The sequence below is a fragment of the Leucoraja erinacea genome, chromosome 30, assembly GCF_028641065.1.
Source record: "Leucoraja erinacea ecotype New England chromosome 30, Leri_hhj_1, whole genome shotgun sequence".
NCBI lineage: Eukaryota > Metazoa > Chordata > Chondrichthyes > Rajiformes > Rajidae > Leucoraja > Leucoraja erinaceus.
The window spans coordinates 19,929,230-19,953,376 of record NC_073406.1 but is presented as its reverse complement, the minus strand read 5'-3'; the positions used below and the strand labels follow the sequence as shown (position 1 = coordinate 19,953,376).

The 24,147-nt window shown below is 46.6% G+C and overlaps 1 protein-coding gene across 3 annotated transcripts in view; it reads left to right on the top strand.

Annotated features, from left to right (window-relative positions):
* Positions 1-545: 545 nt before the first annotated feature.
* LOC129711725 (solute carrier family 2, facilitated glucose transporter member 5-like) overlaps positions 546-24,147 on the top strand; it is a 47,366-nt gene continuing 23,764 nt past the window's right edge. For 2 of the 3 annotated variants that reach the window (XM_055659611.1, XM_055659609.1), the window contains exons 1-3: positions 546-707; positions 12,887-13,018; positions 19,398-19,496. In XM_055659611.1, the coding sequence (XP_055515586.1) occupies positions 684-707; positions 12,887-13,018; positions 19,398-19,496 (255 nt within the window). In that variant the 5' untranslated portion in view covers positions 546-683. Of the gene's footprint in view, positions 708-11,264; positions 11,450-12,886; positions 13,019-19,397; positions 19,497-24,147 lie in introns of those variants that run through there. The other variant, XM_055659610.1, reaches the window with a different exon arrangement.

Here is a 24,147-nt window from a genome sequence, read left to right as displayed (position 1 = left end):
CAAAATGCTGGAGTAACTCAGTGGGACAGGCAGCATCTCTGGAGAGAAGGAATGGGTGACTTTACGGTATGAAGAAGGGTCTCAACCCGAAACGTCACCCATTCCTTCTCTCCAGAAACAAAATGATTCAGTGCTTGTTTTGAAGTCAGGCAGCAAGACAAAAATTGCTATAGCTGCAGCAAGCTCTTCCCCTCGTTGTTCCATTGGAATTTGTCAGCATTTTCCTGAAAAATCCATGCCTTCTCTGGATGTGCAGCATTTAAAAAGCCCAGAAGTTGAAATGCACTGTCAACGTTCCTTTGTATAAAATCCATGTGGTATCAATTATTTTACTGATTGTAATTGGATTATTTTTTTATCACATGTTCTAATCTACTAAAATACAATGAAAGGCTGTGTAATGTTCAAATTGCAAAGATTGTTTTGGGGCAGCCATTTTGAGAGTAGCTGTTGTGAGTTGAGATACTACATTTGAGGAGCAAGTGCTCAGGCTTTGGTTTTAGGGACTTTGTAGCCAGTAGGAGCAGCAGAGAATTTAAAATCTCTCAAAGATTCTAAGTAGTGTCTCGTACTTCCCCTAGGAGCTTATAAAAAGGAGACAGGATCCAACTGAGCAGCCATTTTGGGAGTGGGCATTGTGAGCTAAAGGTGGAAGTGGTGAGGCCTTGTCTCGACAGGCTTCAATGAAGACGCAGAGCAGGGGTAAGGTAAGAACTTTCACATTCCTCTGTGGGCTTGGTTTAGAGACAGCGTACACCTCCAGCAGAATGTGGGAAATCAGGTGAACTTCCAGTGTTCCAGTTGGCCAGTTAGTTTAGAGATACAGCACGGAAACAGGCCCTTCGGCCCACTGGGACCATGCCGACCAGCGATCCCCACATATTAACAGTATCCTACGCACACTAGGGACAACTTTTACATTTACCAAGCCAATTAACCTACATACCTGTACGTCTTTGGAGTGTGGGAAGAAACCGAAGATCTCGGAGAAAACCCACGCAGGTCATAAAATTTGTTTTATCATTGTCGCTTGTGCCGAGATACAGTCATTTTCTTGTATTCTTGTACAAATGGGTTTCCGAAATATTTTCCACTTCCAAGTATAGCCTTGGACTGGACGTCAAGTGTCCCGATAGGCTTTGGGAGGATGTTACTAGCTAGAGACAGACAGAGCGAAATACTGGAGCCAGGAGAATAAAGGAGTGCAGTGAAAATGGTCACATCATTGACACCTGGTCGGGGCAGAGGTGAAAGTAACTTCACGGCTTGGCAGAAGGGCCTTGAGAAGATAAGGAACAGCGATTTTCCAAAATAACTCTATAATGAGAAAGAGATATGAACAGGCAATGCAATTAAAAACTCTAGAGCCTGATAACGAATGAAGGTCAAGTCAAGTCAACTATATTGGTCACATACACATACAAGATGTACAGTGAAATGAAAGTGGCAATGCTTGTGGGATTGTGCAAAACAACAGAACAGAACAGAACCAGTATTTACATTAAAATAAAAGACTCAACGGTATTTACGGCCTGGTGAGATCGGAGTTTACAGTCCTGACGGCCTGTGGGAAGAAACACCGTTTCAACCTCTCTGTTTTAGCTACGTGACATAACATTGAAGAGCGGCAGATAGGAGAGTTGAGATATCTATAGAAATTAAAGCTGGTTAGAGTCAAATAATAATCTTTTACACTAAAAGAATAAGAAAATGGGGGGAATGAGGTCAAAAGGTAACAGGACATTAGCTGCCTTTTTTTAATACAAAATACTTTCATTCAAAGAAAAGAAAAATACAGAATAGTAACACGATCAAAAACTGCCATGTTGGCAGTTTACAAACCAACAGTCATCAAAGTAAAATATCGTCAACGTTAGCAATAACACCCTTGACCTCCCGTGGTGACCAGTGTTCACAGAAGGTACCCCAGTCCCAGTGGACACAGTGTGTTCTCTCTCCAGGGACACGCGGGCACGGACGCAGGCCCGGAAGAGGGGCAAGTAGTTGACTGTGGTGTGACCATCGGCTAACCGTGCCTAGACCAGCGAATGACCATCTTGGCCAGGCTGAGGAGCAAACCGACAGGGAGATCCCACCTTGTTTAGCTGCCTTGTGAGTTAGTTTTGAAAGAAAACACTGAACGCACGCCTGTGTTTACCTGAGGTACATGAGTTATAGCTGTTCGACTTTAGACTTTACTTTAGATTTTAGAGATACAGTGTGGAAACAGGCCCTTCGGCCCACCGACAATGTTCCCTCGAATTTTTAGTAGTTTGTGAGCGCAGAAATCTTGTATTGTGCAATTTTTTATGCTTACAAATGTGTGTGCACTGAATTGTTGTGACCTCATGAGCTTTTGGTGCAGCAGTTTTCACTATTTCGTGAAGCCATTCAACTTTAAACCAGCTTGCAGTTCTTTTGCACTTCACACCCTTTGCATCCTTTGAATTTGACACGATGAATCAAAATTTATTTCAATAAGAACTCAACGCCAGCTACAGAATTTGAAATAGATCTTAGTATCTATACAATAATGTCAATATGATTATGCAATTTTTACAAATAAGTTTAAATTATACACTGTATAACACTGTATAATTATTGGTTACTAAATTTTAGGTTACATTGTAGTGTCTATGATATGCAGATACTTGAATGCCTTGTTTTTCAAATGAAATGGTTCTTTATTTTAACACTGTAACAAGTCGTCCCCTTCCCCCTCTCTCCTCCATCTCTCTCCCTCTCCCTCCTCCCCCCTCTCTCCTCCACCTCTCCCCCTGTCTCTCCTCCTCCCTGTCCCCGTGTGTGCGCACGCACAGGTGCACAGCTTAGAGGGAGCATTGCCCTCCGGGTCCACACTGACCAGCGATCACCCGTACACTAGTTCTATCCTACACACTAGGGACAACGTTACTGAAGTCAATTAATCTACAAACCTGCACGTCTCTGGAGTGTGGGAGGAACTGGAGCACCGGAGAAAACCCACGCGGCCACGGGGAGAACCTACAGACGGTGCCCGTAGTCAGGATCCAACCCGGGTCTCTGGCGCTGTAAGGCAGCAACTCTACCGCTGCTCCACTGTGCCATCCTTAACAGCTGTTGTTGGAACACTCTGAGAACTAGGAATGCTGGAGCATCCATGTGAGATCTGTTGTGGTTAATAGTGAAAACAAACAACAAAAAATTTAAAAAAAAATATGAAAGATCACATGAACCTTTGTTTGATGAACAGTCTCGTTTGACTGATCCCAATGGCCGTTGTAGTTGATGCTCTTAAAAATAAAGTATAGCCTTGATTGCCTGATCCAATCCTCGTGGTGCGTTTTAAAGTTTTCTTTAACACTTGTAACCGATTGGGCAGGACAGGGAGAGAGAGAATGGTCTGGATGGATGCACTATTTTATTTAAGGCAAAAGGCCTGCCAGGTCAGGCATATGAGCTCAGGGTATTTTACAGGCACATGGGATTGTGATATCATAGCTATCACAAAAACCTAGCTGGGGGAAAGGCTGGCAGCTCAATATACTGGAGTACAGATGCTGCAGGCATGATGGAGGTAAGAGAGGAGAGGGTTTGCATTCTTGATGAGGAAGAACATCACAGCAGTATTTGGGAAAAACATTCCTTGGGGGGAATGTCCAGTTAGAAAATATGGTTAAAACCTAGAACGAAGAGTGTGATCACATTGAAGGGATTGTAATAGCTGCCCCCAATAGTCGGTGGCTATTAGAGGAGAAAATATGTTGGGAGAGTACAGATAGCCCCACAGAGGAAGGGAATAGGAGGTGATTTTTAAACTTTCCTTGTATTGACTGGGACTGTGAGAGTGCAAAAGGCTTGGGTGGAGTAAAATGTGTTAAATGTGTTCAGTAATGTTTCTTCAAGCAGTACCAGAGGGAGGACAACACTTAACCTCCTTTTGTACAATGAGGCAAGATAAATGTTTGGAGTGTTAATAGGGAGGATTTTGAGACCAGGGACCATCATTTTAGCACAGTTTAGTTTAGAGATACCGAGTGGGAACAGGCCCTTTGGCCCTCCGAGTCCGCACCGACCAGCGATCCCCATTCACTGGCACTGTCTTACAGGCCATTCATTCTCTCAGTTTATAATTTTTGCCGAAGCCAATTATCCTACAAACCTTTGGTGAGTGGAGGAATCCGGAGCCCCCGGAAAAAAAAAAAACCCACGCAACTCACGGGGAGAACGTGCAAACTCCGTACAGACAGCACCCGAGGTCAGGTTCGAACCCTGGTCTCTGGTGCTGTAAGGCAGCAACTCTACTGCTGCGCCGCCGTGCCACCCCAAAGGTCGTCGACTCTGCTCGATTAAATTCTATTAGTTTGAAAATGGTTTTGGAAAATGATAGCAGTGGGTGACAAGTTAAGGCCCTCGATCGGGGCAAGACGAATTTTGATGGCATTAGACAGGGACTTGCAAAGGTTTGAATGTAAGGGGCTGTTTACATGTAACGGGGTGTCTGGCAAGTGGGGAGGCTTTGTAACGTGAGATAGAGAGGTGCATGCCCAACATCCACACACCCCGCCATTGACGCCATCTACACTTTTATGCTGCCTTAGAAAAACAATCAACATAATCAACAATCAATCATAATCATTGTAGGACATGACTTCAGAATTAAGGGACAGAAGTTTAGGGGTAATATGAGGGGGAACTTCTATACACAGAGAGTGGTAGCGGTGTGGAATGAGCTTCCAGTGGAAGTGGTGGAGGCAGGTTCATTGGCATCATTTAAAAATAAATTGGATAGGCATATGGATGAGAAGGGAATGGAGGGTTATGGTATGAGTGCAGGCAGGTGGGACTAAGGGGAAAAAAAGTTGTTCGGCACGGACTTGTAGGGCCGAGATGGCCTGTTTCCGTGCTGTAATTGTTATATGGTTATATGGTTAAAGGTACACAAAAATGCTGGAGAAACTCAGTGGGTGCAGCAGCATCTATGGAGCGAAGGAAATAGGCAACGTTTCGGGACGAAACCCTTCCGGGTTTCGGCCCGAAACGTTGCCTATTTCCTTCGCTCCATAGATGTTGCTGCACCCGCTGAGTTTCTCCAGCATTTTTGTGTACCTTCGATTTTCCAGCAGTTCCTTCTTAAACATAATTAAAGATCTGTCCCACCCTGACCCTGGGGTCATTCTTTCTTAACCCTGCTCCCAATGGTCAAAAGGTACAGAAGCTTGAAAGCGCGCACCACCAGACTCAGGAACAGATTCATCCCCCCGCTGTTATCAGGCTTCTGAATGGTCCTTCCACAAGCTGACATACTATTTGATTCACCTCAACCCCACTGCGGACATTGGACTTTGTCTATGGAAACTGTTGCACTACAATGCTAAGAACTATATTCTGCACTCTGTATCTTCCTCTTTGCTGTGTCCTTTGTACTTGAGTTTGGCTTGATTGTATTTACCTGGTCAGATTGGATAGCATCCAAAACCAAGTGCACGTGACAATAATAAACCTAAACCTAAACATGACGGGCAAGGCTCTCAGGATTAGAGAACGAGGGATAGTGATACCCTGGCCAGGACAAAGAAGCAGTGATGGAAATGGGTTTTAGTAACTAGGGGTACGCTAAGGCAGGGCCGGCCTTAGGAGGTGCGGGGCACAATTGGGAACAATTTTGGTGAGCCCCAGGTTCCCAGCCAAGGTCTGTCAGCCCTGTTATTTAGTATATATCATGAAATTGTACACTAAGGTGCTGTGGATTATACACTGTGTGAATCTCTCCTGCTCCCGTTTGACTGTCAGTAGCTCCATTGGCTTTCAACCTTTACCGTAGCTGCTAATTACCATTAAACTGCATTATGTGATTGGACACAATGCCCTTGGAGACAGCGGCTGATTGGACAGGAGGAGACCGATTTGTTGATTGGACGGGAATTTTATGGAAAGCTGGTCGGTGATTGGACGCAACCCTCCTAGAGACAGCGGTTGATTGGTCGCCCAAATAATCGGGCACAAAAAAATTGACAAATAGGAAAAAAAAAAATCGGAATTCCGATTTAAATCTGATATAGGGTGCATAGGGTGGGTATCGATTAATTCTAGACAACAGATTAAAAAAAATAATCTAACCCCATTAATTCACTCAAGGTGTATTATGATGTGTTCTACAGTATGAAGTGTACAGCAAAACTTCCAGAGTGGTCTATCATGTTGTTCTTCAGCGGACCACGGATTTATTTTAAAGGTAGACACTAAATTCTGGAGTAAAGAAAGCTGCATTTTGGAGAGTTGCAGTTGATGAGGTGAACTAACCCAACGAGATTGAGACATGCTATTAATGCATTCCGTTTTTGCAAGAGGAAGACAGGCGGAATACTTGAATATATTTGAATATATATATTCCAATATATTCTCCCACACCACCCCCTCCCCGGGCACTTTCCCTTGCAACCGCAAGAGATGCTACACTTGTTGAATATCCACTAGGGGCGCTGCCCTGGCAGCAGCCTCTACCTACAGCCTGTATGTCATTTCTATCTTTTTTATTATTTTTAGTTAGTCTAAAGTCTGTTTTAGGGGGAAACTTTTACTTTTCTATGTGGGGGGAGGGGCAGGGTAAGGGGGAAACCGTCTCTCAGTCTCTTCCTGGCGGGGACGCGACTATTTCTCCGAGTCGCGTCCTCGCCCCCCCACCTCGCGGCCTACCAGCTGGATCGGAGCGGCCTTTCCTGCCGGGGACCGGGATCCGGACCAGGGCTGCTACAGCGGCGGCGCAGCGTGGAGTCAACGCGGAGCGGGCGATGCCTACCAGGGTCGCCGTTTGGACCTCCGGAGCGTTGGGCTGTTGCTCCAACATCGTGGAGCTCTGGTGCGGAGACCTTCCAACGCGGGCGGCGCTGAACAACACCGAGGAGTCCTGGGGCGCCTTGTAGAGGGCCTACAGCAGCAGTCTCCACCCGGCGCGGCCTGCGGACTTTGGAAGCCGCCGACTCCGGTAGGAGGGGGCCGACTCTGGTGTCCACGCCGCTGAGGACGTCCCGCAGCCCCGACGTCGGACTGGTATCATCCCGGCGAGCGGCCCTGGACATCGGGCCGCCCGTAGCTGCAACTGCGGAGGGCTTGGGGAGACCCTGACCACGGGGAACAGTAGAGGAAGAAGACTGACTTTGGTGCCTTCCCACACAGTGGGAAACTTTGGTTCTGCTGTGTGGGGATGTTTTGTGTTGAATTCTATAGTGTGTTGAGTCCTGTTTATTTTTATTGTATGGCTGTATGAGAATTCATTTCACTGTGCCATCTGGCACACGTGACAATTAAATTTATCTTGTATCTTGTATCTTGTACCTCCCCCCTCGACTCCATTCAAGGTCCCAAGCAGTCGTTCCAGGTGCGACAGAGGTTCACCTGCATCTCCTCCAACCTCATCTATTGCATCCGCTGCTCTAGATGTCAGCTGTGAGACCAAGCGTGGGCTTGGCGATCGTTTTGTCGAACACCACCGCTCGGTCCACATTAACCAACCTGATCTCCCTGTGGCTCAGCACTTCAACTCTCCCCTCCCATTCTGAATCCGACCTTCCTGTCCTGGGCATCCTCCATGACCAGAGTGAGCATCACCGGAAATTGGAGGAGCAGCACCTCATATTCCGCTTGGGCAGTCTGCAGCCTAGCGGCATGAACATTGACTTCTCCAATTTCCGGTAGCCATTGCTGTCTCCTCCCCTTCTCAGCTCTCCCTCAGCCCCACCTTACATCAGTCTGAAGAAGGGTTTCGGCCCGAAACGTTGCCCATTTCCTTCGCTCCATAGATGCTGCCTCACCCGCTGAGTTTCTCCAGCACTTTTGTCTACCTTTGATTTTCCAGCATCTGCAGTTCCTTCTTAAACGCAGTACCTAATGGATTAACCCACTGAAACTGGCAGCAAGGCTGTCACACACAAGTAGCAAGTCACTTCAACAGTGCGGGCAGTATGGTGGCACAGCGGTAGAGTTGCTGCCTTATAGGGCCAGAGACTCGGGTCCAATTGTGACTACGGGTGCTGAGTGCACAGTTTTTGTACGGTCTCCTCGTGACCGATGTGGGTTTTCTCCGGGGTCTACGGTTTCCTCCCCGCACTTCAAAGACATCCAGGTTTGTAGGCCGATTGGCTCTGGTAAAATTGTAAATTGTCCTCCGGGTGCGTCGGATAGCGTTAATGTGCGGGGTGTCGCTGGTCGGTGCAAACTCAGTGGACTATCTGCACTGTATCTCCAAACTAAACAGTATAACATTCAGGTACATTCATTTTAAATGTTTTGCCAAAACAGTTCATATCTAGCAATACAATCAATGCACCAGACAGCAGTTGGATGTAGTCTCACGATTAGCAAACGATTGATAAGATTCGATGGGGCACCCTGGGCTTTTTTGCGCTAGTATTAGGGTTATTAAGTTATCGAATTTAGTCGTTTCTCATATGTCCCCATACTATCTATGAGTATTGTGTTTACATGCCTGTTATGCAGCTGCAAATAATAATTTAATTGTTCTGTTGTGGGAACACATGACAATTATACATTCTTGACTCGACATGCATTTGTGCAATTGAAAACGGGTAACCATTGCACTCTGCGGCAAGTTAAAAAGAGTCAGTTAGTCAGGAAGTGACTATTCGCCTCGTTAAAGCATCCCTTTGTTAGGTGGTTTCACTAAATGGTGTGGCTCAATATTCCTCCAGCAGTTTATTTTTTTTGCTCAAGATCTGCAGCATTGCAGACGCTTGTGATTTAATACTATGTTCCGCTGCAATCTAACTAATGGATGGCCCATGCTGAAGCACACGCAGCATTGAAATGCTAATACGATACTAGAAGCTCAGAGGACACTGGGGTTTATTTTTACAAATGCCCATTTTCACGCAGCAAGTCACTTTTGGCAACGATGCCAGTTTTTAAAAGGCAGACTTTGCACTGAACCACTTGAAAAGAAATCAGTGGTTAACTGGCAATGTAAACGTGATGGTGTGCCTGCCACCAAAGCAGCAGGCACCGTGAAACGAAAAGATAAAGAGCTGGTTTCAGTCCAACAGCAGAACGAAACTTGAAACAGCTGATCACAGGGCTAAGAGGCTGAAGTGTTTTAGGCTGCTGTGGAAACAATTCTGCCATGGAATCAGGCCACTTTCTATAGCACCCATTATCACAGAATCAGATTCAGATTCAGATTCCAATTCCAATTCCGATTCAAACTTTATTGTCATTGTGCAGTGTACAGTACAGAGACAACAAAATGCAGTTAGCATCTCACCCAGAAGAGCGACATAGAATATGAGCAATAAATAAATATATTTACGTGCATACAGTCATAGTAAGTTCGGTCTCTGCATTATAAGTACAACATGAAACAGCAGTTTCCAGAATGTAAACAGATTGGTACGTTACAAATGCACACTTGCTAAACTTCACACAGTCAAGGCCAAGGACACCCTTTGTGTTCAAGAAGGAACTGCAGATGCAGGAAGATCGAAGGTTACACAAAAATGCTGGAGAAACTCAGCGGGTGCAGCAGCATCTATGGAGTGAAGGAAATAGGTGACGTTTCGGGCCGAAACCCTTCTTCAGACTGATGGGGGGGTGGGGGGGAGAAGGAAGGAAAAAGGGGAGGAGGAGGAGCCCAAGGGCGGGGGGATGGTATGAGACAGCTTGAGGTTTAAGGAAGGGGAGGAGACAGCAAGGGCTAGCAAAATTGGGAGAATTCAATGTTCACCCTTTACTGCTTTCATTCACAATTTTAAAAGCTTGATACTGCTAAATACCTCCTCCAGTATTCAATTCAACTTTAATGTCATTGCACAAATGCAAGTATGGGTACAACAAAATGCAGTTTAGCGTCAGTCTGTAGTGTAGTGCAATATAGAAATAAAAATAAAAATACAGAATAATCAAACAATAATCAAACAATGTGGACGGAGAGACTGGAGAAATCTATCGGCGGGACTCCGAGTTCAGCAATGTGATGGTATTATTGTAGAAGCTGTTCCTCATCCTCCTGGTACGTGACCTGAGGCTCCTGTACCGCCTCCCTGATGGGAGGAGGGCAAACAGTCCATGGTTGGGGTGGGAGGGGTCTTTAATGATCTTCCCGGCCCGTCTCAGACACCGTTTTCGGTGGAGGGCATCCATGGCAGGGAGCGGGGCACCGATGATGTACTGAGCGGTTTTCACCACCCATTGTAGTGCCTTCCTGTCCGCTACGGTGCAACTGCTGTACCATACCGTGAAGCAGGTGGTCAGGATGCTTTCGATGGTACAGCGGTAAAAGTTGGTCAGGATCTGGGGGGACAGGTGAGCTTTCTTGAGCCTCCTCAGGAAGTAAAGGCGCTGCTGCGCCTTTTTGATCAGCTTGGAGGTGTTGAGGGACCAGGACAGATCCTCCGAGATGTGTACCCCGAGGAATTTGTAGTTGGAGACGCGCTCCACCTCAGTCCCGTTTATATGGATGGGGGTATGTCTGCCCCCTCTGTTCTTCCTGAAGTCAACAATAATTTCCTTCGTCTTCTTGGAGTTGAGGACGAGGTTATTGTTGGCACACCAGGTTGTCAGGTGCTGGACCTCCTCCCTGTAGGCTGACTCGTCGTTGTCACTGATCAGTCCTACCACCGTGGTGTCATCGGCAAATTTAATGATGGCGTTGGAGCCATTCTTAGGGATGCAGTCATGGGTGAAGAGGGAGTAGAGGAGAGGGCTGAGCACACAGCCCTGAGGCACGCCGGTGTTCAGTGTTATAGTGGAGGAGGTGAGGTTGTTGACCCTAACAGACTGCGGTCTGTTGGTGAGGAAATCCAGTGTCCAATTGCAGAGGGAGGTGGAGATGCCAAGTCCGCTGAGTTTGGTGATCAAGCTGGCGGGGATGACAGTGTTAAAGGCGGAGCTGAAATCAATGAACAGCATCCTGATGTAGGTGTTATTGCTGTCCAGGTGGGTCAGGGCAGAGTGTAGGGCCGCCGATATGGCGTCCTCTGTAGACCTGTTGGTCTGGTAGGCAAACTGATGGGGGTCCAGTGTGGGGGGGAGGCAGGCTTTGAGGTGAGCCAAGATCAGCCGCTCAAAGCACTTAGCAATGACAGTAGCAGTAGCAAGGTACTTCTCCAAACTCAATATAACTGCCCCTTCTACAAACACGAGAATGATTCAGTGAACACAACAAAGGCAGAGCCGCAATCACTTCTTCCCAGCTGAAATCTTTACCCGAATCATCAGATTTAAAGCCAGTTGTACTCCCGGCCAGTCCTGGCTTTGTAGTCCACCACACCTTCAATCAGACAGCTGCCTTCTGCTGACTTGTCCAACCACTTCTTCGAAACGTCAGACTTGTGGTGCCGATCTCGGGCAGCCTGCTTGAGAACAAAAACACTCAGTGCATACGATCCAGAAACATTTATCTGGGAGGAAGCACTCCTGGACGATTCTCATTCACTCTTAATGACAGCGCTCAATGACGGTAAGTTTTAAGAAATTCTGCCGTGAATTTTATTCAAAGGAACGCGGCGTCATTAATACTTGGTCAAATCTACGAGCGCTGTCTGTACGGAGTTTGTACGTTCTCCCCGTGGATTTTCTCCGAGATCTTCGGTTTCCTCCCCCGCTCCAAAGACATATAGGTTTGTAGGTTAATTCGCTTGGTGTATGTGTAAATTGTCCCTGCTGTGCGTAGGATATTGTGCGGGGTGATTGCTGGTCAGTGTGGACTCGGTGGGCCGAAGAGCCTGTTTCCGCATTGTATCTCGAAACTAAACTAAACACGGGAGATGGGCATGGACTTACATGAATACTTCTCATCTATGGATCAAAGTATTTACTATGGAAAAGATCATGGAAGCCCGGGAAGAGAACAGTGATGTTCTGAAACATGTCAATATTATGAAAGAGGAGGTGGACATAGAAAAGTGCAGCAGAGAAATAGTTCTCAGCCACAATGTCCTGGCCGAACATGATGTCAAGTTAAATTAATCTACTCTGCCTGAATGTGATCCATGTCCATCCATTCTCTGCATATCCATGGGACTGTCCAAAAGCCTTATAAATGCCACAACCATATCTGCCTCCACCACCAGCCCCGACAGCATGTTCAGGCACCCACCAGGCATACACCATGTGTATAAAAAACCCTTGACCCATACAGTCCCTTTAAACCTTGCTCCTCTCACTTTAAAGCCAAGCCCTCAATTGTTTGGCCCTTCTACCCTGGTGAGAAAGGTTCTGACTGTCTACCCTTTCACCGCTTCTGACACTATTATACACTTCTGTCAGGACTCCCCTTAGTCTCCGATACTCCAGAAAAAACTATCTAAGTTTGTCCAACCTCTTCTTATTGTTAACACCCTCGAATCCAGGCAACATTCTGGAAAACCTCTTCTGCACTTTATCCAATGCTTCCACCTGCTTCCGGCGATGGGGCAACCATAACTGCACACAACATTCCAAACTAGCAGTCTTGATGGACTTGAAGATGTGTATATCCTCGGGGCTTGGTCAATTGTATTCTAGGCTGATATGGAAGCAAGGGATGAAATTGTTGGGGTCCTGGCAGAGATATTAGCATATAAAATACACTGGGACAGGTGTATGGATAGAAAAGGTTTAAATGGATACGGGCCAAACATGAGCAAATGGAACTAGCTTAGGTCATCTTGGTCGGCATGGTTGAAATCAGCTGAAGGATCAGTTTCCGTGCTGTATGACTCGATGATTCTTTCCCGTTTCATGTAACTCTATGTCAGTGAAAGGAATTTTTACAGAGCTGTTGCTAAAATGTAATCATTGTGATGTTCTTTTAGTTCCTGGAACCAATTTTACATATCAACAGGTAATCATGCAGTCTCCCAGATAACACGTTCAAAGTGCAAGGTATTAACTGTCAAGACACTTCACTTCACAGGAGGCTGTGGTGAATCGGGAAGCTATGGAGAATCAGGAGCCTGCGGAGAAGCAGGATGCTGACAGAAATCAGGAAATTGTGGAGAATCAGCAAAGTACAGAAGCATTTGATGCATCTGGAGCAAGGAAGGGGGTGAGTTCTATCGTCTATTGGTCATTTTCTACCTCCTGTCTTCATTGTTCTTCAGGGACAGTCTAATGGTTTCGCTATGCCTTGCCTGGGATTGGTATTGCACCCACCTGTATTGTGAAAAAACAAATCATAGTGGGCGCTGGAAATCTAAAAGTAAAAACAGATATCCTGGAAACACTTAGCAAGTTGGGCAGCATCTGAAGGAGGTGATCGTTCAGGTCAATGCCCCTTGATCAGAGCAGGAATGTGTTGGGGATTTAACATTCTCTGAGCAAGTGCAAAATGAAGAATGTTGTACATGATTCCATTGCGATACACAACAATCACAATCAGTTTTATTCGTCACTAGCACATAAAGTGCAAGTGAAATGAATTTGCCAGCAGCGGTACAATGAAAAAGAACACACAAAAACACAATAAAAATGTAACATAAACATCCACCACAACATTCATCACTGTGGAGGAAGGCACAAAATTTGGCCAGTCCACCTCCATTTTCCCCCGTGGTCGGGACCTCAACCCTCCGCAGCCGCCACTGCGGGCGTCCAGATGAGTAGACAAGGTACAAGTCCAGGTAAGTCCTGAATCGGTGCTTCCCCACCGGAGACCGCGGCTTCAGGTTGGTGTAGGCCGCAGGCCGCAAAGGGCCTCTGAAGAGCTCATGGTTAAATGTAAAGCGGTATTGCACTGGGCCAGTTACACTGGAATTTCCTGGATCAATACTGTGCATGTGTCGATGCATGGAACGACATTGTGGCGATATCCTAATGTCATTCTATCATCAAACCCAGCACAGGAGCTCCCAAAGCATCTCAAATCTAACAAAGCACATTCTTGGTGCTGTTTCCTTTAACAATAACTTGCAAATATACAACAGAGGGTAGCGAACGTCACATTCATAACACAAGGCACATCGTTCCATGTACTCACATGATTTACACTGTGCAACATATCAATTTTTCTTTTTCACCCATCCCTGTGAACAAGTCCACGAGGATTTTGCACGGTTCCAACATTTAGCGGGCATGAGCAGGCGGGTATTTCCCCACAGTGGTGGCTGCACTGAGCTGCTGTCCCTCAGCGCAGATTCCTACATCGTGGAATGCGACAATTTGCAACATTTCGTTGTGCCCTCCTGTTACATAGAAACATAGAAAATAGGTGCAGGAGTAGGCCATTCGGCCCTTCGAGCCATTCAATATGATCATGGCTGATCATCCAAAATCAGTACCCCGTTCCGGCTTTTTCTTCATATCCCTTGATTCAGGGCGAAGGGAATAAGGGCTAAGAGCTAAGCCTGGTTTGCATGCAAGTTCCCAACTTGCCTTGGATCTGATGATATTTACCTTTTGGATCTTGTCAACGATCCAAGGAAACCTTATCAACAGCACAACCCTCAATGAAACAGATAGGCACCTCATAGAGTCTGAAGAAGGGTCTCGACCCGAAATATCACCTATTCTTTTTCTCCAGAGATGCTCTCTGACCCACTGAGTTACTCCAGCTTTTGTGTCTATCATAGACTCATAATGTCATTCAGAATGGAAGTAGACCCTTCGGCTCAACGTCCATGACAACCAAGTTGCCCCATCTAAGTGAGACCCATTTGCCCACAAGGCCCATTTTCATTCAAACTATTCCCATCCATGTACCTGTCCAAATATGCTTGAAGTGATTGATTGATGTCCCACGAACAGTGTTATTGCATGTGTGTGAGTCCTAATGAGTATGTGTGCCTATATGTGTGTGGGAATATGTGATTGTGTGCATGCGTGTGTCCGTATACATATGACAGACACACACATAACTCTGTGTTTCAGTGCGGATCTGTATGCATGTGTGTATATGTGTGCGCATGTGTTTGTGCATGCATATATGCATGCATGTGTGTGTATGTGTTTGTGTGTGTGTTGTGTGTCTATATCTGTGCATGTCTATGAGAGTTTGTCTGTGTTTGTGTCGGAGTACATCAAAATCAAGTCTCTGACGCTGTGAGGCAGCAGCTCTACCACTGTGCCACCCTAAGTGTTTTATGTGTGCATGTGTGTATTTATGTGTGCTTCCTTGTAAATGTGACTGTCTCCGCTGGTGTGCGATTGCGCAGATTGAAGAAGGAAAATGATCTGCTTTTGCTATGATGGGCAAAACACGGCAGCTAGATTTGCATCTGAAGATCGGACAGGTGGGCAAGGTGCTGGTGTGGTAGAGGGTAACCATGGATCTGAATCCAAACACAATTCAGATTTGTAATAGATATAAGGCACATTCCTTATTCAACTAATAGTTAGCTTTCAATGTTTGTGAACAAGAAAACCAGCAGCCAAATGGGTCAGACAAAAATGCTGGAGACACTCAGCTGGTGAGGCAGCGTCTATGGAGCGAAGGAAATAGGCAACGTTTCAGGTTGAAAACCTTCTTCAGACTTCTTCTTCGGAATGGAGGGGGAGTTGAAGTGCTGAGCCACCGGGAGATCAGGTTGGTTATCGGGAACCAAGCGGAGGTGTTCGGCGAAGCGATCGCCAAGCCTACGCTTGGTCTCACCAATGTAGAGCAGCTGGCATCTAGAGCAGCGGATACAATAGATGAGGTTGGGGGAAGTGCAGTGAATTTCTGCCGCACGTGGAAAGACTGCTTGGGTCCTTGAATGGAGTCAAGGGGGGAAGTAAAGCGACAAGTGTAGCATTTCTTGCGGTTGCAAGGGGAAGTGCCCGGAGAGGGGGTGGTTCGGGTGGGAAGGGACGAATTGAAGTTACGGAGGGAGCAGTCTCTGTGGAAAGCAGACAGGGGAGGAGATGGGAAGATATGGCAAGTGGTGGGATCACATTGGAGGTGGTGAAAATGTCGGAGGATTATTTGTTGTATGTGATGGCTGGTAGGGTGGAAGGTGAGGACTCTGCCCTTGTTACGAGTGGGGGAGATGGGGAATGAGAGCAGAGTCATGAGGTATAGAAGAGACCCTGGTGAGAGCCTCGTCTATGGTAGAAGAGGGGAACCCCCTTTCCCTGAAGAATGAGGACATCTCAGATGCCCTGGTGTGGAACACCTCATCCTGGGTGCAGATGCGGCGTAGACGGAGGAATTGGAAGTGTCCTTACAGGAAGCAGGGTTGGAAGAAGTGTAATCCAGATAGCCATGGGAGTCAGTGGGTTTATAGTGGATGTCAGTCAAATGGGTTAAACAGTTTTAATCAAAGAAAAGAGAAAACAAAATAAATTGTTGACTAATGGAAACACAAGAAACAGCAGATGCAGAAATCTTGAGTAAAACACAAAGTGCTGGAGGAACTCAGCAGGTCAGGCAGCGTTTGTGGAGGGATGGATAGGTGACCTTTTGGGTGGGGACACTTCTTCAGATTATGGACCATACTAGAAAAGCAACCAAGTGACATGGAGCTTCTGTGCATGCTGTAGACCCCCTGGTGACTTGAGTGTCATACTCACATTGACTTATGATTACAAAAGATTCTCATTAAATGGATTTTGGTAAACAGGTCCATGAGGTAAAGAATCAAACTACTCAAGCTTGAGTAAATGAGTTCTAAACTAATCCAGAAGATTAAGGTACAAAATATGTTGGGAAAACTGGGTGCAAATTTGGAGACAGGGTGAAGATAGATGTGGGATTTTCCAACTGGGAAGTTGGTAACAAATGGTGATTGTTGCTGGGACCTTTGATGTTTGTAGCGTGTATAAATGAGAATTTAAGTGGCTTAATTAGTAAGCATGCAGATAATAATAATAATAAATTTTATTTTCGGGCGCCTTTCAAATCTCAAGGTCACCTTACAAAGATTAAACAGAAGAGAGAAAAAAACATAGTCGGAGAAAAATAAATAATAAGGACATCATCAATACACAAATTAAAGATTGAAATCGCTCCAAAGACACAAAATCAAAAAATCAAAAAAAACACGATGTGAAGAGAGAGCAGCGGCAGCTAAAGCGTGCCAGCGTCCACTCTCTCCTCCGACAGCCAGATGTCGTGGAAATTGGTGGAATAGCTATCAAACAAGGTTGCCTGACGACACTGTGGAATGTCGGTCAGATAGATGTGGGGCGGTGTGTGGCAAATGTGATTTGATCCAGACAAGTGTGAGGTATAGCACTTTGGGAAGTCAAATTCTGGTATGATGTGTAGAGTAACTGGCAAGGATCATAGAAGTGTTGATGTTCAGAGAGACCTTGGGATTTAAGTCGACAGCACCCTGAATGTAACGGCATAGGGTAGTGAAGAAGGCATTTTAGTTTAGTTTAGTTTAGAGTTACAACGTGGAAACAGGCCCTTCGGCCCATCGAGTCCGCTCCGACCAGCGATCCCCGCACATTCACACTATCCTACACACACACTAGTGACAATTTACTTTTATACCAAGAGGAACAAGAGGACACAAGTTTAAGGTACGAGGGGAGAAATTTAAAGGAGACAGAAGGGGTGAATATCTTGAATTAACTGTCACAGACACAATTGCAAGCATTTAAAAAGTGTTTGGACAGGAACTTGTATAGGAAAAGTGCACAAGGATTTAAGTTTAGTTTAGGGATACAGCGCGGAAACAGGCCCTTCAGCCCACCGGGTCCGAGCCGACCAGCGATCCCCGCATATTAACACTATCCTACACACACTGGGGGCAATTTTTACATTTACCAAACCAATTAACCTACAAACCTGTACATCTTTGGAGGGTGGGAGGAAACCGAAGATCTCGGAGAAAACCCATGCATGTCACATTGAGAACGTACAAACTCCGTACAGACAGCATCCGTAGTTGGGATCGAACCCGGGTCTCCGGCGCTGCATTCGCTGTAACTCTACCGCTGCGCCTCCGTCACCGTGCACTATGCGGACAAACGAGATTAGCGTAGATAGACATCAAGGTGGGCAGGAAGAAGATGGGCTGGAATGAGGTGTAAATGGGAGTCAATGGAAGGGAGGCTCCTGGTGAGATACGGATCAAATTTAGGCAGATGAGATTAGTTGAACCCTCATCATGTTCAGCATGGACTTGGGGGCCAAGGAAAGAGCGGCCCTGTTTCCAAGATACATTTAATTGTCATTTGGACCCCTTGAGGTCCAAACGAAATGCCGTTTCTGCAGCCATACATTACAAACAAATAGACCCAAGACACAACATAATTTACATAAACATCCATCACATTGCTGTGATGGAAGGCCAAATAAACTTATCTCTCCACTGCACTCTCCCCCCCCCCGATGTCAGAGTCAAAGTCAAAGCCCCCGGCTGGCTGGCGATGGCGATTAAAGCCACGCCGGGTGGTGCGAGGTCGCACACCGGGTTCTTGGTGTTAGAGCCCCCGGCGTGCGCTCGCAGAGTCCCGCGGCCATTCCAAGCCGCGCGGGGCAGTGATGTAGGCCCCGCTCCAGGAGCTCTCCAACCCCGCAACTCGGGCGGGGGAAGTCGCCGTTGCGAGAGCCCTGAAAAGCGGTCTCCCTCCAGGGACCCGCGGGCTCCCGGTGCCGCCGTCCACAGACCTGCCGTTGAAGCCTCCGACTCTCCGGTCGGGCTGCAGCAGCAGCAGCAGCAGCGCTCCTCCACCGCTCCACCCGCTCCGGACTCGGCCAGCCCCGCGACGGTGATGGTGAGTCGTAGCACCAGAGTCACCGGTCTCTTCCTGTTGGAGGCCGCTCCTCGTTGCAGCCCCAACGATAACGGAAACCCGACGAGGGAAAAGATCGGGTCTCCCGTGCAGGGAGAGATTTAAAAAGTTCCCCCCCCCCCCCCCCACCCCCCACCCCCACCCCCCACACACACACACCCCAACAAAAAAATAACAAAAACTACATAAAAACATAGACAGAAAATAATAAAACGCGGACAGACTGCAGAGGCCGCTGCTGATGAGAGTTGCGCCGCCCACCGGATCTTTCCACAAGAAGCAACAAGAAGCAACAAGATAGACACCATTGTGTGCAGATGCCGAGACATGTGTTCAGCTCTGGCTGGGCAGTTTCTAATCTTCTGTGTAGACTCGATAAGTAGAAGAAGAAGCATGGACTTTATGGGCCGAAGGGCCTGTTCTATGTTCAAGGTACGAGCAATAAAGGCTGGTAATGCCAGTGATGTCAGTATGAATACATTTGCATATTTAAAACATGGCAGTCTTCAGTTCACTGACAAAAACTATCAACAATCCACTCGTCACCAGTGAAACAAATCATAATTTTCTCGTATAATTCCACTTGCACACGGAAGCTAGCAGTACTGCAGATCATAAACCTGATAAAAATTTAAAGAATTAAAATAAATTACACGGCCTTGCAAAAAAAAGCCACTTTTATCGTTCCAATGTTTGCTTTATTGTTTATTGCTGTACCCTCAAAATATAGGGTTTAATGACAAGGTGACTCTACTTTTCTGCAGCGTTTGACGCTTGTGCTGGGGTTGGCGACTCTAGTATCCGTGTTTGGGTCTTCATTCCAGTATGGGTACAACGTTGCCGTTATCAATTCTCCGAGTTTGGTAAGTGATGTGAAAAAAAAGCTCTTGTAATTTTCATTATTCCTCCCTGGCGTTTGCACGAGGGCTGAGTGTTTTATTAAGTTACAGCAGCGAGCATCAGGAGGGAGGGCAAGCGTTTATTGCCCGCCCCTAAGCGCTCTTCAGACGGCGGTGGTGATCGGTGATTCTTGAACCGCCAGTGGTTCTCCTGGAGACGGCGCTCCCACAGTGCGTTGGGGGCAGGAGTTTCAGGTTCGAAACCCACCAACAGTGAAAAGGCTCTGCAGAGAGTAGTGCGTTCGGCCGAACGCACTATGGGAACTTCACTCACCCCCCTGCAGGAACTATACAACAGGAGGTGCAACTCCAGAGCAAATAAAATCATGGGAGACCCCTTCCACCCCTGCAACGGACTGTTCCAGCTGCTACGGTCAGGCAAATGCCTCCGTTGCCATGCGGTGAGAATGGAGAGGTTGAGAAGGAGTTTCTTCCCAGAGGCAATTCGGACTGTAAACGCCTATCTCACCAGGGACTAACTCTACAGAACGTTTTTCCTTCCATTATTTATTATGTAAAAGAATATGTGTGTTATGATTGTGTTTATAATTTGTTTGGTTGTTTTGTTGTTTGTCTTTTGCACAAAAGTCCGCGAGCATTGCCACTTTCATTTCACTGCACATCTCGTATGTGTATGTGACAAATAAACTTGACTTGACTTGACTTGAAATAAATGGGCAGGAAGGGACTGCAGATGCTGGTTAGACACACAGTGCTGGAGTATCTCAGGTCAGAAAGCATCTCTCGAGAAAAGGAGTAGGTGACGTTTCGGGTTGAGAGCCTTCTACAGTTCTTCAGTTCAGACCTGAAACGTCACCTATTCCTTTTCTCCAGAGATGCTTTCTGACCCACTGACTTGCTCCAGCACTTTGTGTCTAACCTTTCCCAAGGTAGGTCCCAGAGTCGGGGTAGAGAGAAAAAGTGAATAACTGCTATCTATTCCTAGATTAAAATGTTATGTGAATTTGATGGGAACCTTCAGGTTGTGGCGATCCTACTGCCTTTGTTTTCTGTGGTTGAAGTTAAAATATACAACAGTACAGCACAGGAACAGGCCATTCGGCCCACAATATCCGGATGTCAAGATAAACTATTTTCATATGTCTGCACATAATCCGTATCCCTCCGTTATTTGCATATCCATGTGCCTGTCTAAAAATCTTTTCAATGGCATTATGGTATCTGCCTCCATCACCACCACCCATACCCGTGCGTTACAAGCCCTCAACACCCTCTGTATAAAAAAAACTTGTCCTGCACACACACCCTCTAAACTTTACCCCTCTTACCTTACAGCTATGCCCTCTAGTCCTTGATAAAAGATTCTGACTGTCTACCCTATCTCCGCCTTTCATTTTTTAATATATTTCTATCAGTTCTATCTTGACAAATGCTGACAAGAGATAATAAGATAAACTTAACAGTTGGGGCCTCCTGTGGAATGAAGTAAATTTTGATTTTGAATTTGAATTTGATTCCTTTATTGTCATTCAGGCAGACGGAGGCAGAGAAGGGGGATACGACAAGAAAAAGTTGCATTCCCCCGAAGGGAGAGACAAAAACACATGTTTCACCCCCCCCCCAACACAACCTAATAAACTAAAACTTAGCCAAAACAAGACAAAAAAAACAACAACAAAAAGTAAAGACAGACGGACTGCAGGCGAGCCGCAGCTGTTAACAGCGCCGCAACTTCCGGATTTGCAGTGATAGGAGAATTAGGGAAATATTGGTAGGATGAAGAGTCACCAGTGGTGCAGCGGTAGAGTTGCTGCCTTACAGTGTCAGAGACCAGAGTTCAATCCTGACTACGGGTGCGGTTTGTGTGGAGTTTGCACGTTCTCCCTGTGACTGCATGGGTTTGCTCCGAGTGCTCCAGTTTCCTCCCATAACCCAAGGACGTGCGAGTTGGTAGTTTGATTAGCTTCTGGAAATTGTGCCTAGTGTGTACAGGGTGATCGCTGGACGGCACGGACTCAGTGGGCTGAAGGACCAGTTTCCATGCTGTATCTCTAAACTAAACTAAAGTTTGTAAACGGTTACACACCTTGACAACACTATGGTTAGCCAAATTGGAGATGATCGGATAATTCTCCTGTCATTCATTTTTGGTGATTGCACCTCATTCTTCATATAACATAGAAGAGTACAGCACAGGAACAGGCCCTTCAGCCCACAATGTCTGTGCCGGACATGATGCCAAGTTAAACAAATCTCCATCTACCTACACATGATCCAAATAGCTCCATTCCCTACAAGACCCTTCTGACAGTCTGAAGAAGGGTCTCGACCTGAAACGTGACCCATTCCTTCTCTCCAGGGATGCTGCCTGCCCCACTGAGTTACTCCAGCATTTTGTGTCTGTCTTCGGTCTAAACCAGTAATTCCTACACATTACCGAGTATCAACAGTTTCAGCTGTTCCTGCACAAGTGTCTCACAAACTCCGAATGAGCGATCCCAGCATAATCCTGTGTGAGGCAACTAATGCACTGAAGAGTGTGTAAAATGACTGCATTGCAAACTGCTGTTCATCTCCCAATAATATTCTTCCCAAACAACCCGCCCTGTGAAGTTCATAGTACATGCTGTGTTGGTGCAGACAATAAACAATATTATAAAAATCACTGAGCTAGATAATGAGACTTCCAGGCCGTAAAACTCTCCCTTGCTCAGCCCTTTATTTTAGTTGCAACACACCTTGTGTCAAATTAATATTTTTGGCGACGCTATATCATTATAACAAGGCTTTATGACAACTCAGATTTTATAGCCAAGCAGAGTCTCACTGTTCAATCTTTCTCAAGGGCAATTAGATGTAGTACGGAGAGTGTTCTCTCTGCTGCTCCTCGCAACTCGGGAGCTTGCAGCCAAATCCCACCCTCCCTATCTGACTCTTCTCTTCCCATTCTTGTCTTCTCCACCTCCATTTTGCAGGGTAGATAAGCAACCTCCGAAAGCCCGTGGACTTCCGCAGCTATTATGACTATTGTGTCCTGTCTGCAACGTGTTCCTAGTCTCTCCACCTCCATCGTTTCTGGCCCGATAATGGCCCCTTTCCCACCAGTGCTGCTGATGTCCCTTCCTCAGGTGCAGGTTCTCCGCCAGGCAAGGACCATGTACTCCCCAGTCTTTCCCTCTTCTCCCCCACCAAATAATTTAATTTTGTTTAGTTTAGTTTAGAGATGCAGTGCGGAAACAGGATCTTCGGCCCAGCAAGTCCACGCCGACCGGCGATCCCTGTACATTAATGCTATCCTACATATACCAGGGCCAATTTAAAGGTATACCAAGACAATTAACCTACAAACCCGTACGTCTTTGGAGTGTGGGAGGAAACCAAAGATCTCGGAGAAAACCCACGCGGTCACGGGGAGAACGTACAAATTCCATCCAGACAGCACCCATAGTTCAGATCGAACCCGGGTCTCCGAAGCCGCAAGCGCTGTAAAGCCCCTGTCCCACTTGGGCGACCTCCACCGCAACCTCTGGCGACCTTAAGCGACAAAAAAAATTAGGGTCGTGGTGACCTACGACCTCCTACGACCTTCCTCGACTATGTGTACGACCTCCTACGACTATGTTGAAGACCTCCCTCGACTATGAAGAAGACTTCCTTCAACCTCCTACGACTATGTTGAAGTCTAGCTTCGACCATATACGTTTTACTCGAGGATGGTCTCTGGCAAACTGGTCCGCGATTGAGCACGACCCCCTTCGACCTCAGACGACCACGCTGAAAAGCAACAACGACCAGCGATGGCTGGTTACAGCTCAAATGATCGCCTGATAAAATGACGTCAAATCTGCATTTGTTTCTCACAATAACTTGAGTCAAACACAAAGACTCAGCGGGTCAGACAGCATCGTTGGTGGGAAGGGACAGTAAGGTGGCAAAAGGTTACTTGGGGGTGAGCAGGAACGTGGAGTTGAGTCTTCAGTCTGATCTGCAATTCAGAGCAACACAGTGGTGGCGCAGCAGTAGAGCGCACAGCACCAGAGATCCAGCTTCCGTCCTGACTATGGGTGCTCTGTATGTGTGGAGTTTGCATGCTCTGCCTGTGTGTGACCAACTTGGTTTTCTCCGGGAGCTTCGGCTACCTCCCACATCCCAAAGACATCTGGCTTTGTAGGTTTATTGGCTTCTGTAAATTTTCCCTAGTGTGTGTAGGACAGAACTACTAGTGTATGGGGATCGCAAGTCGGAGCAGACCCGGTGGGCCGAAGGGCCTGTTTCCATGCTGTACCTCTAAATTAAAAGTGGAGATCTTATTAGATAGCAGAACAGTCTTGAGCAGCTAATTCCTTCTCCTACATGTGGGAAGGAACTGCAGATGCTGGTTAAAACCGAAGGTGGACACAAAATGCTGGAGTATGTTTGTCCCAAAAGCGGGACAGGCAGCATCACTGGAGAGAAGGAATGGCCGATGTTTCAGGTCGAGAATAGCAGGTCTGAAGGTGTGTTGTGGCTTTCTATGAGAAGGCACATCACATGAAATTAGACCTTAATATCGAATAAAGCCCTGGTGAGTGCATTCTGAAGAAGAGTGTATCTCTGGCCTGGAGAAGGGTCTCGACCCGAAACGTCACCCACTCCTTCTCTCCAGAAGGTGCCT